General features: G+C 39.1%; 1 protein-coding gene across 1 annotated transcript in view; it reads left to right on the plus strand.

Moving 5' to 3' along the window:
• Positions 1-12,350, plus strand: part of AIG1 (androgen induced 1) — a 123,082-nt gene extending 110,732 nt beyond the window's left edge. Inside the window, exons 5-6 of the mRNA XM_014888616.2 lie at positions 8,511-8,674; positions 11,718-12,350. Coding sequence (XP_014744102.1) covers positions 8,511-8,674; positions 11,718-11,755 — 202 coding nt within the window. The 3' untranslated portion in view covers positions 11,756-12,350. The remainder of the gene's footprint in view (positions 1-8,510; positions 8,675-11,717) is intronic.
• Positions 12,351-15,086: the final 2,736 nt, after the last annotated feature.

Below are 15,086 nucleotides of genomic sequence, written 5' to 3' on the forward strand. Positions count from 1 at the left end.
TTTAATTGTAAGATAAGGGCAGCCTCATGCCAAAATTATTCCTTCAGGAAAACGTAATTATGTTTTTAACCCATATATAGTAATGCTTAACTGTGACAGTTCTTGACCTTCCTCTAATGGTGCCTGGAGACATTGGCAGAGTTACCTATGGCTTGACCTCCTCTGGCAGCTCATGTTTTCTCAAAATCATCTAAGTAGACACATGCAGAATATTTAATAAGAATTTAACATTGAAACAATCCAGTTTTACAAGTGAGATAAAAACAGATGTGTCTTAAAATCTTCTAAGAATCTGTTACAGTATCAATGTGATGCTCGTCTAACTTGATCCTGCCTACTACAGTGAAAATATATCCTGCAACTACAAGGTTAAAAAAATTGTAGGACAAGTAAAGTAGGAGAAGAAGGTTCTGCATTAAATAATTGCACATTACTAATTACCCAGGCACAGACTATGGTCATCTCCCTTTGCTTTTGCTGTTTTTTGGTTTTGCCTACACATATATTATTTCCAAAATGGATAGGGCTACTTTCAAGTGATTATTCCAAGTTGTGATTTCTCTGTAAATGAGATGAGACGGTCTTAAAAATTCATCCTGCTAAATTATGCACGTACAACCCATTTCTCCTTCTACTGGTATGGAAGGAGGCCTTTGCAGGTTAAAGGAGGCAGACAAAAGCTACACTGTGCCATCACTTGCAAGTTCTGCCTTTCTTCAACCTGCAGGTGCTGTTGAAGGCACCATCCAAGATGTGCTTGAGGCTGCTAGCCAAATATTGGTCCCATTATATCAATATAATATACCATATTCAGAGGTTGGAAAAATCTACCAGAAAGTATGAAAAGTGAGGAGTTTCATCCTTCTCATTCAGAGTGTGCCTTCTTTTCACAGCTGAAATCCACTGTCTTCCTGTTTCCAAGGGACCACATTGCAGTAGAGACCTTAACACTCAGAAGGCTTGGAATTGCTAAATTCAGATTTGTTGTTCTTGTTGGCAGAACCCTCAAGGTTAGCACAGTGTGTTAAAATGAGACTATACCTGCAAATGACCTAGTTCCATACAGCCTGGTGGAACTTCCTTCCTTTGTACCTAGGGTTGACCGTGGGTCCTGGTCTGGGGCTTAGTTCGTGTTTTGTGTATTTATAACTAGAATTTGGGGATCTGCCACTTGAGAATTTGTCCTTCTGCCTATTCTGTTTTTCCCTCAGTTGCAGTTGTTTTTACTGCAACTCTAAGAATTTAGTGAAGACAGTTGCTAATCAAACGTTCTCTATGTCTTGTTCTTGAATTTTGAATTCTCTTCCCATCTCAGCTGAAACTTTCTTACCATCCTACATGTTTTATGTATTGTGTTGTGCTTTTTGCTGGAAAGAAACATACAGGAGGATATTGTTGAGGTTTGATTCTGTGAATGCTTTTTTCAACTGCAAGTAGAGTAAAGCTTGTTTTATTTCATATGTGACTGAATCTGTCATGTATGAAAGGGGTGGTAGAACAGCAAGTGCCTTTTTATGTGTAATTGGTAAATAAGAAAACTGGCAAACAATTCTGAATAGCATCACTGAAATTGGAAGAACATAGCTAAATTACTTGATGTCTCCTGAGTATGATTCAGAGACTTGTTTTCTGAGAAACATCCTTTCTTGAAGAGTAAAAGCCTTTTCTGTTTTTCTATTTTTTTTTTGCATTCTCTCCCTTCAGTCAAAGAGTTTTTGAGTAGGCACACTTAGTTCATGCACACTCTGTGAGAGGGAGCTCACAAGGAACTGGCAGAGCATTCACAGACTTGCAGTGCTTGCTGCAGACCATACATGGACTTTCAGGATCGAGGTCATGGGATAAGATGGGAAAAGCCTATTGGCTTTATTTAGCATGGCTTGAAAAGGTCACAGTTTGTATTGAATTGTTAAATCTAGAGAGTGCTAAGAAAACCAGAGTGCTTGCCAGTACTACCAGAAAATTCTGCCAATGAGTGTATGGAGTTGGTTGTCAAGGAGCAGAAAAGAGCCAGAAATGTGTTGCTCCTTGTAACAAGAATGACCTCATGGTAACTAATATCAGAGCCTAATATGTCCCTAAAATAAACTGAGACAAATACGTTTATTTTAAATAGTTTTCTTTTTCCCTCTACTTTTGCACACTTCAGGATGCCAAAAAAACAGACCCTAAGAATCTGACTCCACTGCTGTAGTCATGCTGGGCTGCATGTTTGGGAGCAAAAGACTTGATCTGCTCTCTTATTGCTATCTCAAATCCACTAGGAGCTGCTCTATATGTGCCAAGCTTGGAGTTGATTCATTCTTTCATTCTTTTATAAAACTATTTAAAGAGCTTTTAAACTTTCATTCGAAAATAAAGTTTCTCTTGAAGTGACTTTAGGAGGGTTCTGTAGATTCACTGAGGGAAAGCATTTAAATGGGGTAATTGCTGAATTCTTCTTGAACAAATTTAAGAAAGGAATGTACACGGAGGATTTGGAATGAGTTTGAGATTGATTCTATCAGGCTTGCTGTAGGATTTCCACTAGTGATTCTCCATAGAAGGAGAGGAAGATCGGAAGGAGCAGATGTTGGCACAGACTGCTAGGACAAACCTTGACATTCAGAAGAGAGGGATGGTGGGTTAGAGTGTGAAGCTTGGTGAGAATTGACAGTCATATTGATAAAGAAGGGCAGGATTGAGAAACTAGAAGGATTTTTGAGGTTGGTGGTGCCAATGGAGCAGGAGAGACACAACATGGCTTTGCTAGGCTGTGCTAAGGGTTTATATGTAGGAATGGTGTCATGCACGCTTTTGGAAGTGAGCACTGGGGATACTGGGGATAAAAGTTCAATAAAGATCAGAAGAGTGGGTGGTTAGAGAAAAAAACCCGAAAAAACAAAAATGTAAAATGTCCTGGGGGCAAGTAAAATAAATGAATTAAAATCGTAGGTTAAAAGAGAAGTGGATAAGGAAACGTGCAGCTCACAGGTCAGCAGCTTCAAAGCTGAAGTCATGCAAGTGGAGAATGCTGGGAGAGGGAGAGAGAAACAGACTTTGAAATCAGAGTGGAAGGCTGATGCAGAAGTGGATGACAGATGAGACAATGCAGAGGAGGAGAAAAGAGTTGGAGCTGGAGCTGCCCAGAGCAGGAAAGAGTAGGAAGAAACAGAAGCATCAGAAATAGGCCAGGGGTTGATTAGTGTCCCCTGTACCTGACCCAGAAGGAGGGTGGGAGGGCAGAAGTGCTTTCAGCAAGAGAAGGCTGTATGGATCCCCAGCCTGTTAGGTCTGACATAGCCATTATGGACTGTTACTTTCTGGCTTGCCTCCACCTCCACATCCTCAAATGTTTCAGTCAAAGCAACAGCACAATCACAGATGACATGCATGGGGAATATGTTCTCACTTCCTTGTGCAGCTCCTTAAAATATAGCTTAAGAAGGCATAGCAACCATTACTATATTTAAAATGAAAAATTATTTATCAAAATAGATGACTGCCAGCGATGACAGCTCTTTGCAGTGAATTTGCTATGTTTCTGTCATTGTAGCTACCTGTACATAAACACAAATTTCTGCTAAGCTTTGTTCATCACAGAGGATGCTGGCACCATGTCATGCTGAGTATGTTTTGGATGTGACATTATTTGCAGCTACAGTTTCTTAGGACTTGTCTACTTCTGACTGCATAAGCCACTACACACCAGTAGGAGTGTCCTGTGACCCACATACTGTTCTCACTCGGATGAATGGAGAAGAATCCAGCATTAAGAAAATGGAACAAGAGGGACGATCGCTGTTATTTCCTAAATGACAACTGTTTAGTGAACTTACTTTTTAGTCTTTCAAATTTTTAAACTATGTACATTCCTGATGTAGGTGTGTTAGGTCTGGCTGGCTGTTAATATAAGAAGCCCAGCATCTTAATATAGCCGAGATCTTAAGAATTCTGATTAGATGCAGAAAAAACTCTCCTGTGTTTTTGGGGGGAGTTATGAAGATATGCCTTACGTCAATCAATATTAGATTTAGTGTGGGTCATTGTGCTCCTATCCCTGAAAGCACAAGATTGGTCCTACACTACAACCACAAATTATTTGTTTGTTTGTTTTGAATGTCTCACCTGCTGTAAATCCATCACCTCGTTTGGAAGACATTCCACATTTTAATAGCTCTGGGTAAAGTTATCACTCTTTGTAGAAAAGGAAGAGAATGATGCTGGAAAAGATCATTAAATGAAGGTGTAGAAAATTCCCATGTTCTGTTGTTTGAGTAGCCACTGGGAACTGGTCTGTGATTTATCTGGAACCAAGGATTCAGCCTTCCTTTGTGCCAGTTACTGGAAATATGAAGAGCAATGAAGATCTGGGAGAGGATTTTCTGCTGCAAGAAGTAACCAGAAAGGAACTGCCATTCGTAGAAGAGAATTGTCATATACCCAGGCTCCAGGTGTAGCTAATGTCAGATGCTTCAGGAGAGTTTAGCAGACCATTATGAAACAGCAAGCCTTCAAGGGGAGTTTTCTTCCAAAACTTATGTCAAAATGTAGATGCTTAGATCCTTTGGTCTTGATGGTTTATATACTTTTCTACTCTTTGAACTTAGGTATAATTGTGCTCATTCTTATTGCTTGTACAATCTCTTGATTTCAGAAACTTGCTAGAGTTGTATGATAGGGCTTAGAGGAGTGGACTAAGTAGGCTTCCAGACTTTCATACTTCAAAACTTTTTTGTATATCTATACTTCAGTTATGTATCACTGAAAGGTAGGGTAGAGCATTCCAGAGATTAATTACGTATCATTCAGAAAGATATTTCCATTATCAGTTTTGAATTTCTTGTCTCTGAGTTGTATTGAGGTGATCCTTCTGTCACAAGGAAGAGAACTGGGAGCTTTTCACCCATTTTATGTCATGCATTATTATTTTTTGTGCTTTCATTTGCTGCTCTTGAGAAGTTACATAGCCCCTCATCTAACAGCCCCTTTTTCCAGAACTCATAGGACTGGTTGTTGATGACTACAGATTATGATGAAGGACTCAAACTGGGCAGAAAATGGGTGGAGGCTCTCTTTGAGAGTTCAGACCACAAAGTGCTGCTGAACTGTGACAGCTGAGAGCAGCCACCATGAAGGAGCAGCTGTTTCCTGCAACATCTCCCATTAAAAAATTTATGAGGTGTCATGGTTATCATCTGCCATTTTACTCACTTGTTGAGCTTGATTCTACCAGGACTAAGGTCTTGCACATTCTTTTGTTAGAGCTGTATTATTTAAACTCAGTACACATGAACCACAACATACTAACAAATTTTTGTGCTTAGTTTTCCTCGTTAATAAAAGATCTATATCCATAGAATAAACGTATGTTCCCTCCATAGTTTTCATTTTCTCCTAATTACTTTGGTAGGAGAGGTATACAACAACTACTGTACAGTAGAAGTGAAAACCAGCTACAAAGTCACATTTTTTGACAGATTTGTTAAAAACAAGCAATACTGTGCATTTTCAAATAGCTTTTTCTGATTTCTACACCAACTGGTTGAAAATTTCTAAAAACAACCTTTTTTTTTAACAGACATTTTAATTTGGATACAATGTGTGAATATTTCCATTCCTTCTCTTTTTACTGTTTCTAACAAATGGCTAGATGAACTCCATGACCTGTAACACACTTACCTTTTAAAATAGACAGTTATGCCTACATACCTGTTCCAAATCACTGGGAGGTTCAGGTTAATTTTATCTTCTGAGAAGTAGCCAGTCCAGTTTTAGTTTAAACTTCTTCTCCTCAGTTTATTTCTATCTAAATGACACATTTTTTTACACCTGTTCAATAACAAACCCTTCAATTTGATCTAGATTTGCACTCCTAAGTAAATCTTAATGCATGCTTCCCTGTGCTTAACTAATAATGAGGTTGGATAAGAGTAATGGCTACTGGAATTGCAGCACTGAAGGCATTCATTAGCATTGGCAATCAGCACTCTTGTGTGGAAGCTTTATGCGCATGGTTGATCAGCCCTTTATAGTGCAGCCTCCAGGCCGCCTGTATTCCAGCAGGAGTGAACCCACTGAGAAAGGCCACCAGGTGAGGTTTCCATGGCAGCAGTCGTCCCTTTGCTGCTCCTGCTTGTAGTACAGACAATGCTGGAGCTGTCAGTGTGTCACTGCTCAGTGGAGAGAAGGCTAGTATTACTCCACCCCAGTGTACCCAGCACAGTGGTATGGCTCATTTTTAGGAGGATCAGGTGGGTTTGTGACTGTTGTCTCCAGAGTGGTGCTTGGTCCCTCTGGTGCTCAAAGCAGTTCTGACTGTGGCCATCCCAGGGACAGGCAAACAACAGCTACACTGAAGGCACAAGAAGTATCACCTCTCGGGGAGTAGGCTCCTCTGCTGGGAAGCGGGGAGCAGACTGTGTGAGCTGTCCACAAAGCCTGAACTAACCAGAGATTACTGACATGTAGGAGCTCATCAGTGACTTATTGGTTGGGTTTAGAAAATGCTTCCTCTCTCTAGCATAAATGTGTTCTAGTAAAAGCCACTTCTACTTGGTCCATGAAGTTGTCTACATAGATTCCGTTTAGAAGGTCCCTTGAAAAGTCCCTCTGTAAAGGTACTTTATAATCCTGGGAAGTTCCATCACACCAGAGAAAATAAGTGAAAAAGAGGCTGGCTCTTTTTCAGTCTTTTTCCTTGGAGCTTGTTTTTCACAGAATGATTACTAGAAAAAAAGCAAATGAAAACTGAAAAAAGCAAATGAAACTGAAAATTGTTAGGTGATAATAGACATTCCCTGCTAAGCCAGCCTGGTAGTAGGGGACATCCCACTACCTTCTACCCAACTGTCTCATCTTTTTCTTTCATCAAAAGGATCATGGTGTCCCCTGTTACCATGGGTTACGCAGGAACCCTTCATTTTTTCATAGATAATTTTATCTTGTCAGGTTAATTCTGTCACAGAAGAATACTGGGAAAAATAACTGTAAAGTACAGAGATAATTTCCCATATGTGAACTGATTTGGAGAAAGGGAGTTTAATTGCATTTAGATCATGCAGATTAATTTACTGTGACATGTAGTTTCCCAAGTGAAGTGTCCAACTGTTAAGGGTTTGGCTGTAATAAAAACTTTTCCAAGGAGGAGGAAAGCTATGACAACCATGTACATTTCCAGGGTGATTGTTAAACAGGGATTCTGTACTCCCTGTGTGACAGAATTTAGTGGTAACAGTTTTGTGTGGACTTCTCTGTCTCTGCCCTTTTAGGAGCCTTTGACTATTGTGATCAAAAATCTTCCTTAAACAAATAGGAACATGAGCTAGTGAAGCAGATCATGTGGACATGGAAATCCCCATCTATAGCAGTCTGTGCAGCTGTTCTAGCTGTGCTTCACTGTGAGTTTTTCTCTCAGATTTCCAGGTCAAAAATTAAAATATTTACATTCTTGAAGAGAGCCCAGCAAAGCCCCAGCCTGCTTTCACTGAGCACTTTACCCAGTTAGCTTCTGAGATGTTTGCTCAGTTGTTGGCCAGTATTTGCATTTCTTAACTTCCACCTACTGGAATGTATGGACTCTCTCTGCTCCCTCCGAGTTCACCGCTCACTGTATCAGATCTCAACACAAAAGCGATCCCATCAGAGGATACACAGTCAGAGGTGTTCACTGCAGCCACACACAGCAAAACCACATACCTGGAGTGCTTCTTCAGGCTGCACTGCAATAAAGCTGATAGATTGTCTCTTGAGTTAGTGTACCAACAATGTCTAATGTAGCTGAATGCTAAAAATCTCTGTGTCACCAGAAAACACCATCAATCCTTTCCCTTTACTGTATATTGGCTGTGGGGCTGGGCACTATTTTTGAGGTGTGTTTTTGTTTGGTCGTTAAAAACAATTTTTATCTTACCTAGAGAAAAATTTCTAGATTCCAAATCATAGCAGGTAACTAAAAGAAAAGGAAGACCAATCTAAAACACAGTTGCTGAAGAAATTCTTCTCTCAAAGAGAATCTAAACCCTATGCTTCTGGCAAACCCAAAACTGATTGCCATGTGTAGCAAGGAAAAGCGAAAGAAAAACGCAAATGTGTTTGAAGTGAAAGTAGGATACTGCAGAAACCAGAGAGAGATGGTAGGAGAGCTTGTAGAACCCTGAATGCTTTTAGGATAAAGAGCCTGCTTGGAACAGAGGCTGCTGCAGTTTCCAGCTTTGGCATGGAATAGGGGTTTCCTCGGAAATGTAAGTGAGCGAGGAAATACCTGCCCTACATCAGAAATGAAAACTGGCCAGCTGCTTATAATAAATTGAAAGCAAAACAGTAAGAAGGTGGGAAATCAGTCATGGTTTCATCATTTGTGATGTCTGTTCAGGATGGATGGATGTCATCCAGATGCTCCAGTTCAGCTGCAACATGCAGGCCTTTCAAGTAATTGCTTTTTGGGTTACAGCAGCTAAGCCTACAGGCCAAGCTGCTTTTTTAAAACAGGGCTGTAAGAGTCATTGCTTGTTATTTTTGTTTTGTTTCAGGGTGTGCTGGATTCACCACGTTACAGGAGTGTGGGTGTACCCACTTCTTGAGCACCTCAGCCCAGGTGTCAAAGTAATCTTTTTTGCAGCTGTTACTGTAGTAATTAACGTATTCTACTTGGTGGGAGAAGTCCTGAACAGCTACATCTGGGATACACAAAAATGTGAGTATTGTTTTAGGGATATTATCTCGTGAAATACACTATCAGGACTTGAGTCTGTTTCTCTGAAATATGTAGAATGTTTTAAGCTGACTAAAACAAAGGAAAATGACAGAAGGTCCACTGAAACATCTTGCTTGCCTGCCCTTAAGAACAGACGGATGAACAGAATGGCTGCTGGAGAGCCTGATGAGCTATGAATATGTATTCTCTTTTATAACTTACACTACAAATTTAAGAGCTCTTGGCAATTACCTGAGATATTTACAACCGACTTATTAGCTGATGAACCTATTAAATGTACCTAGAACAAAGTACCATTCTGTGGGAATGCTGTTAATGGTAAGCTTAGACTCAGAAATGAAAATATACTCTTTTAGTATTTTTAGGTATAAGGTATTTCCTCGCCATATAAATTTACTCAGGGAAAATGAACATGTTCTTGTCAGTGAAATAACAGGAATGAAAGATCACTTTAGTGCAGGGTAAACTTGACTGTGCAGTCTACATCATCTATCGTGCCTAGCCCACCCATTGCTGAGGAGAGGAAAAGGGAAAATAAGACAAATACAAGATTAAAAGTGGGTTCCTTTTATCTATGAAAGATGTCTTTCATTTATCAAATTGAATGAAATAAGCAAACAACATTCATAATAGCTGCTGTGGCAAATCACAACTGGAGAGAAATAAATTCACATGGTAGTTAATGGCACACACAACTCTCTTTAACAAGTCCTTCTATACCAGGTAGAATTTAATGCTAGAAGCTCAAAGTAGTTTTACTTTCTGTTTGCTCATATTAGCATCCAGGTGTAAAATGCCTTTTTGTTTTTGTTCTAGGATTGTCTGTCACTGGTCATAGTGTTCAAGATGGGTATTCAGTCCTCAGTTTGATGTCAAATTCACATTTATTTAACTTCTTTAAGTTAATTCAAGAAAGATGTTTCTAAAAAAGGCAGCTGCAAGGAATAATTTCACTTGAATTAAGTCCTGTATGAAGAATAATAGTGTGGTAAAGAATCACATATACTTAGAAAGTCCAGGAATAAGTAGATGGTGGAAAATCTCCTGCACTATTCCAAAGTATGCATAACAAAATCTCTGCTCCTTGCAGCCCTGCTCCCTAGAGGAGCTAACTCAGTTGGGTCATTCTCCCAACATTTTTCAAGGTTTACCCTTTGGGCATTATTTTCCTCTTCATCATTTCCTTCATGTAGATAAGGAATATTGATCCCAAGTCCTTTGTGGCTCAAGCACTTGCAAAACAGAAAATGCTGTGAGTCACCTGCTGGTTTGCTGAGCTTGAAACACTTTGTACAAACTTAACCCAAAGCATGTGGCAGGAGCACCACAAACAGCAGAGATGTAAAATTATGCCAGTCTGTCACCATGCGAGACCTGGGAAAATATTATTTGAAAACTGTACGCTTAAAAGGGGCTTTTGAGCAGTAAGACTGCAAATCAAAACAGTCTGCCATAAGAAGATTTCTGGGGTGAGAAGGGGTTGTTTTGGGTTTGGAGTTTTTTTATTTGTCTCTGGAGATGCATTAAATAGAACCTCACTACTGACAAAATGATTTGCAGTTAGTTTTTCCAAGTTAAACCACAAACATGGTAGGGAAGGAAAAATTTGCCCTTTGTACAAGCCAGTGTCTGTCCACAATTTTGAGGATATCTGCATTCCTGCCAAACTATTTGATGCATCTGCAGTAGAGTGCTTCAGAAGAAAGGAAAGAGGTGCTTTCAAAAAGGCAAATAAAACAGCTTTTAAAATTATTGGAAAAGTTCCTTCTAGAGAAAGCAGAAGACTTAAGATTGGCTCTGGAGCAACACTGTAAACTGTCTGTAATCTTTTGGTCCCAGTCTCTTGTTTTGGTTGTTAAACCTTTAACTGTGGTTCTCCCATTACACTGGTGTGCCAGCAACACCCAGGGCCATTGTACTTGGGCTTCTGGCAACACACAGACCCATTTGTCTTGGTGTTGTTTCTTTCAGCAAGGCAGCTCTGCAGTTGTGCTTTCTAACTGCCGATGAGTCTTAGTGTTTCCCGTATTGGAATTCATTAACTATGTTTTTGAAGTGATTTATGGTGTACTTACCACCTATGCATATATTGCACTAGCAGGTAGGTGATCTTACTTGTGACTAGATTTTCCTCTCAGCATTTTCAAGCATTGCTTCTTTTTTTGGTTATCATAAGTCTTTCTTTTCCAGAATGCAGCAGGCCTGAAAAACTCCAAAAGAAATATTTGTATTTGAGATGTCTGGCAGAGAGGGCTTAGTCAGAAGAACAATACTTTTGTCAGATACCAGTAGTAATTCATTGTCCAGGAACAGGCATATGAAATAGCTGAATGTTTCCATTGCCAGAAAAAACACAGTCTGCCGCCCAGCCCAGGCTTTGCTCACCATAGAAAAGAGGCGAGTCCTGCAGCTAGAATAAGTTCTTTAAGGAGCCCTACACTCAGCTCAGCTCTCCTGATACTACTGAAAGAAATGGCGATTACAAGAAGAGAGAGGCATCCTCTCAGTAGTAATTGTTTATTCATTCTTGTACTTTCAAAAAAGGGAGACGTACCTGCAAATACTTAAAAATCCAATGTTGAAATGGAGAGAAGCTTCAAATTACTGAATTCTGAAACATAATTATTAATTTTTTTTTCCAAACAAAGTTGATTGCTTAGATTCAGCTGTAGTAACATCTGTTTTAGTTTACTCGTAGGTAAGCAGAGCAGGTGAGGGAGCTAAGTGTACCCACACCCCTGCAGCTGTCAAAGGCCAGGCGTGCAGTAGGAGATCAGGCTAATCTGAAAATGGGAGGGAGGGAGGGAGGATTATGCAGTTCATTACTGGACAACCACTGCCATCAGGTGTGCAGATGCTCTTTTCCTTCACAGCAGGTGAGGTAACACATGCGAGCAAGTTCAGGAGAAACAGCATCAATAAGGGGAAAAGAAAGATTAATGCATTAGAGGAATCTCTCTAAGCAAACCCTTCAGTTGTGTTATTGAGAGATTTTTAAAAGCTGCTCTCCATATGTTTTCAGGTATTGAAGAAGGAAAAGAAAAGCCGAAATTGGAGTGAGGAATAAGAGGCAACACAGAGGATTGTTTATGGCTCCATGGAAGATTTCTCATCCCCAACAGAGCTTGGCCTGGAGAGGAATCTTTTGGAAAGGAGGAAGTTTCATGGGCCCACTTCTCAGTGCAAGGATATTTTTGGATTTTATATGGAAGGAAAATGATTTTAGCTAAGAATAATATTAATGTTTCAACCTTCAGTTTCTCCATGCTTGCATGTGACATACACATATAAGATGTACATTTACCTCCAAGGCATTCTCAATGTTCATTTCTTGAATCAAATAAGTCATTAAACCATTAAGTCATTAGATCTTTTTACTTCTGCCAAGAAGAACAATGAGTCCATTCTCTGTATTGTTTGAGAAAAGCTTAATCAGATAGGTCGAATACAGGGAAACAAAGCAATCCTATATATTTCAAATTCCAGCATAGAAGTTAATTGCATGAATGTATCTAAAGAAGAGTTCAGTCTGACTGAAATATTAATGTAACACTATGTAACAGTTGCCTTAAATTCGTTATGTTAATAATTTTACCAGTCCAGTGGAATCTTACTTGCAGTGTTAAGACCTAAATAAAGATGAAATTATCCTTGCCTTTCTGTTTCTTCATGCTGATTCTTGAGATTTTAGATGGATCTATGGCATTTGAATGATACATTTTCAGGTTTTCCAGGTTTTTTTTTTCAGCTGTAGATTATATCATTCCTACATGAGGATTTTTCTTCTTATTTTCATAGTAAAATAACAGATCCTCATTTTCAAGTTCTAGGTTCTCAACAGGTGGGCTGAGCTGTCCGTGTTGTACAAGAGAGAGCATTTAAGTCTTACTTGAGGCAGGCACTTAAGCAAATGTTTAAAGTTAAGCATATGCCTGTTTGTATAAGGAATTAAATTGCAAAATACTAGTGATAGTTTAAGTTTGACATGATTCTGTTTAATTATTAGACAATCAAGAAGTAACTAGTAGGCAGAAAAAATTGTCTAGAACTAAAATAAAGTGAATAGAATAATTTTTAGCAAGATAATATTTATTAAAAAGTAGCTTTATGACCCAAGTATTGGTATTCATATCACATATTTATTCATTAGTGTATTTAGTAATTTATTTTAACACATGCAGAGCACTTTGAGTATGTATAGTGTTCATGTGTTATTTTTAGTAACAAGATTTCTGCAGAGCTTTGGTACAGTTTAACAGTGTTTCTGCTCTGGAATAACTCTGGGGAAAACTGATCTCATGCGACTCATTTCATACCTCCACAGTACTTTTTAGATGTATTTATGTACACACTATCCTATGAAACAGCACAAGTTCAACAATGTGTTTTTGGTTTGTGTCTTTCAAAAATAAGACTTGGTAATGATATTGTCTTCGTCTATCCATCCACTAGATTATTTTTGACTTGCTGATCAAGAGTTGCAAAGATTTCAAAGCTAAGAAAATTACTAGAAATTTCATGGAAATAAGTGAAGAAATAATGAAGAAGGAGCTCCTCTAATGATCCTACAGAGGGAGAGGACAGGACACACAAAACCAGTAGAATTTGGAAGCAAATGGCCATAGCCATGTGGCTTTGCATTAGAGATGTTATGTTCTGCTGTTCCTGAACTCCCCATTACATGTGCATGATGTTATTTGAAACAGGCTTTTAAAACTCGGGAAGGAAAGAAGGCATGGATTCAGTCATGTTTAGTGAGCTAGGAACTGTTTAAAGTCACTGCTTCTGAAAGCTGTGGTAGCACATGAAAGTAGTGGTGGACCATGAATGTTCTGGGGGATCTGGCTGTACTTTCCAACAGCAGCAACTGTAGCTTAGGGCAGGAAGCCTGATGCAGAAATCCTGTTGACTTTTTGTCATATGAAGAATTTGTATAACCTATGCTCTGCTGTTCAGTCTAGGGCATTTTTTTTTTTTTTTTTAGATTTTATTTCACAGGTATTGTTTCCTTCACAGAATTCAAGAATTCATTCTGATGGGAAGAATGTGTTAAATAAAAATAAGAAGTGCCAAAATGCCACACGGCTGTACCCATTCTGCTAGAACACACTCTGATCATGTCTGCTGTGTATACGGCACCACTGAGTACTGAATGTCTGAGATCTCAAAAACTGACATCGATGGAAAGATTCCTGCTTCTTGGCAAGTTTTTCACCTGCTCGAGATAGGTTTTTCTTCTAATACCATGTCATTGTATGCAATATAGGAAATGTAGTAAGACTGTAAAGAGAACAGAAATGTCAGAGATCAAAATTGCATAGATGAATCCACAGGTAGGTGTCCAAGTGAAAGAAGGCTCTCTTTCAGAGGTATAGCATAGGCATGCTTAAAGTTGTCATCCCTCATATCTGTGAATTTGTGAATATTCAGCACCTCAGAAAAATAGATGCCAAGCTTAGATCTCAGTTAAGCCCCTGAGGTTGGCCATGTTAGCCAAAGGCAATATATGTGACACAAAATGTGGTGGGTTCCATTTGGTTTAAGAAAATTTATAGTATTCCAAGAAGGTTTGAACTCAATTTGTCTTCTCACATCTCAGAAAGTTCTCCACCTCCTGTGAGCTTTGAATCATCGTACTTAAAGTCAAAAACATTTTAGAGCATTAAATCCAGCCTCTGATGTATGAACCCTGATATAAATAACTTGGGGGCCTGTGTACCCAGAGAGCACTCTTCTAGACTGTGTTCATTCCCTTTAGGATTACACAATCCATCATTCTTAAGAAAAATGATGGATGAATGATGACTAAAATAAAAGTCACTTGTAAACTTGCCAAATTTTAACCATCTTCGCTGAAATTGCCCCTGAAAGGTATTTCTCTTGGGGGAACTGGTTTTTTTGGTGGAAAGCTTTTTGTCAGAAAAAGTCATTTATTTCCAAGTGCAAGTCAATGAAAAAAAAAAGTATGGAAAACTTTTCTCTACTTTTGCTGTGGAACTCAGTCTGAAGACAACATTTATGTTTGTAGCATTTCTGAATTTGTGGGGAATATCTATTTGTCTTTGTCTAGATCTTAGGAAAAAAAAATAAACTTTCATTTCCCTGTAGTGCACAGATAATTCTCCAGAGTGTTTATCAACTTTGGGAATAATCCATCTTGTGGCTGAATGGGATTTTCCCTGCCATCCCTGATCTGTTGATCCTCTCTATGCCTTGACTACCCAAGACACAGGTCAGAATGGGGAAGCCACTTTGCTTCGCATGTATTGTCAGTACCTCCCCAGAGCTGCATAGAAGTGTAAGGGAAGCAAAGCTTCGATGACAACCCAAGCAATGAGAATAGGTTCTAGATGGATGAACTAAATGCAAAAAAATTCTAGCTTTTCCCTCG

This window comes from Sturnus vulgaris, chromosome 3 (assembly GCF_052056855.1).
Source record: "Sturnus vulgaris isolate bStuVul1 chromosome 3, bStuVul1.hap1, whole genome shotgun sequence".
Classification (NCBI taxonomy): Eukaryota; Metazoa; Chordata; class Aves; order Passeriformes; family Sturnidae; genus Sturnus; species Sturnus vulgaris.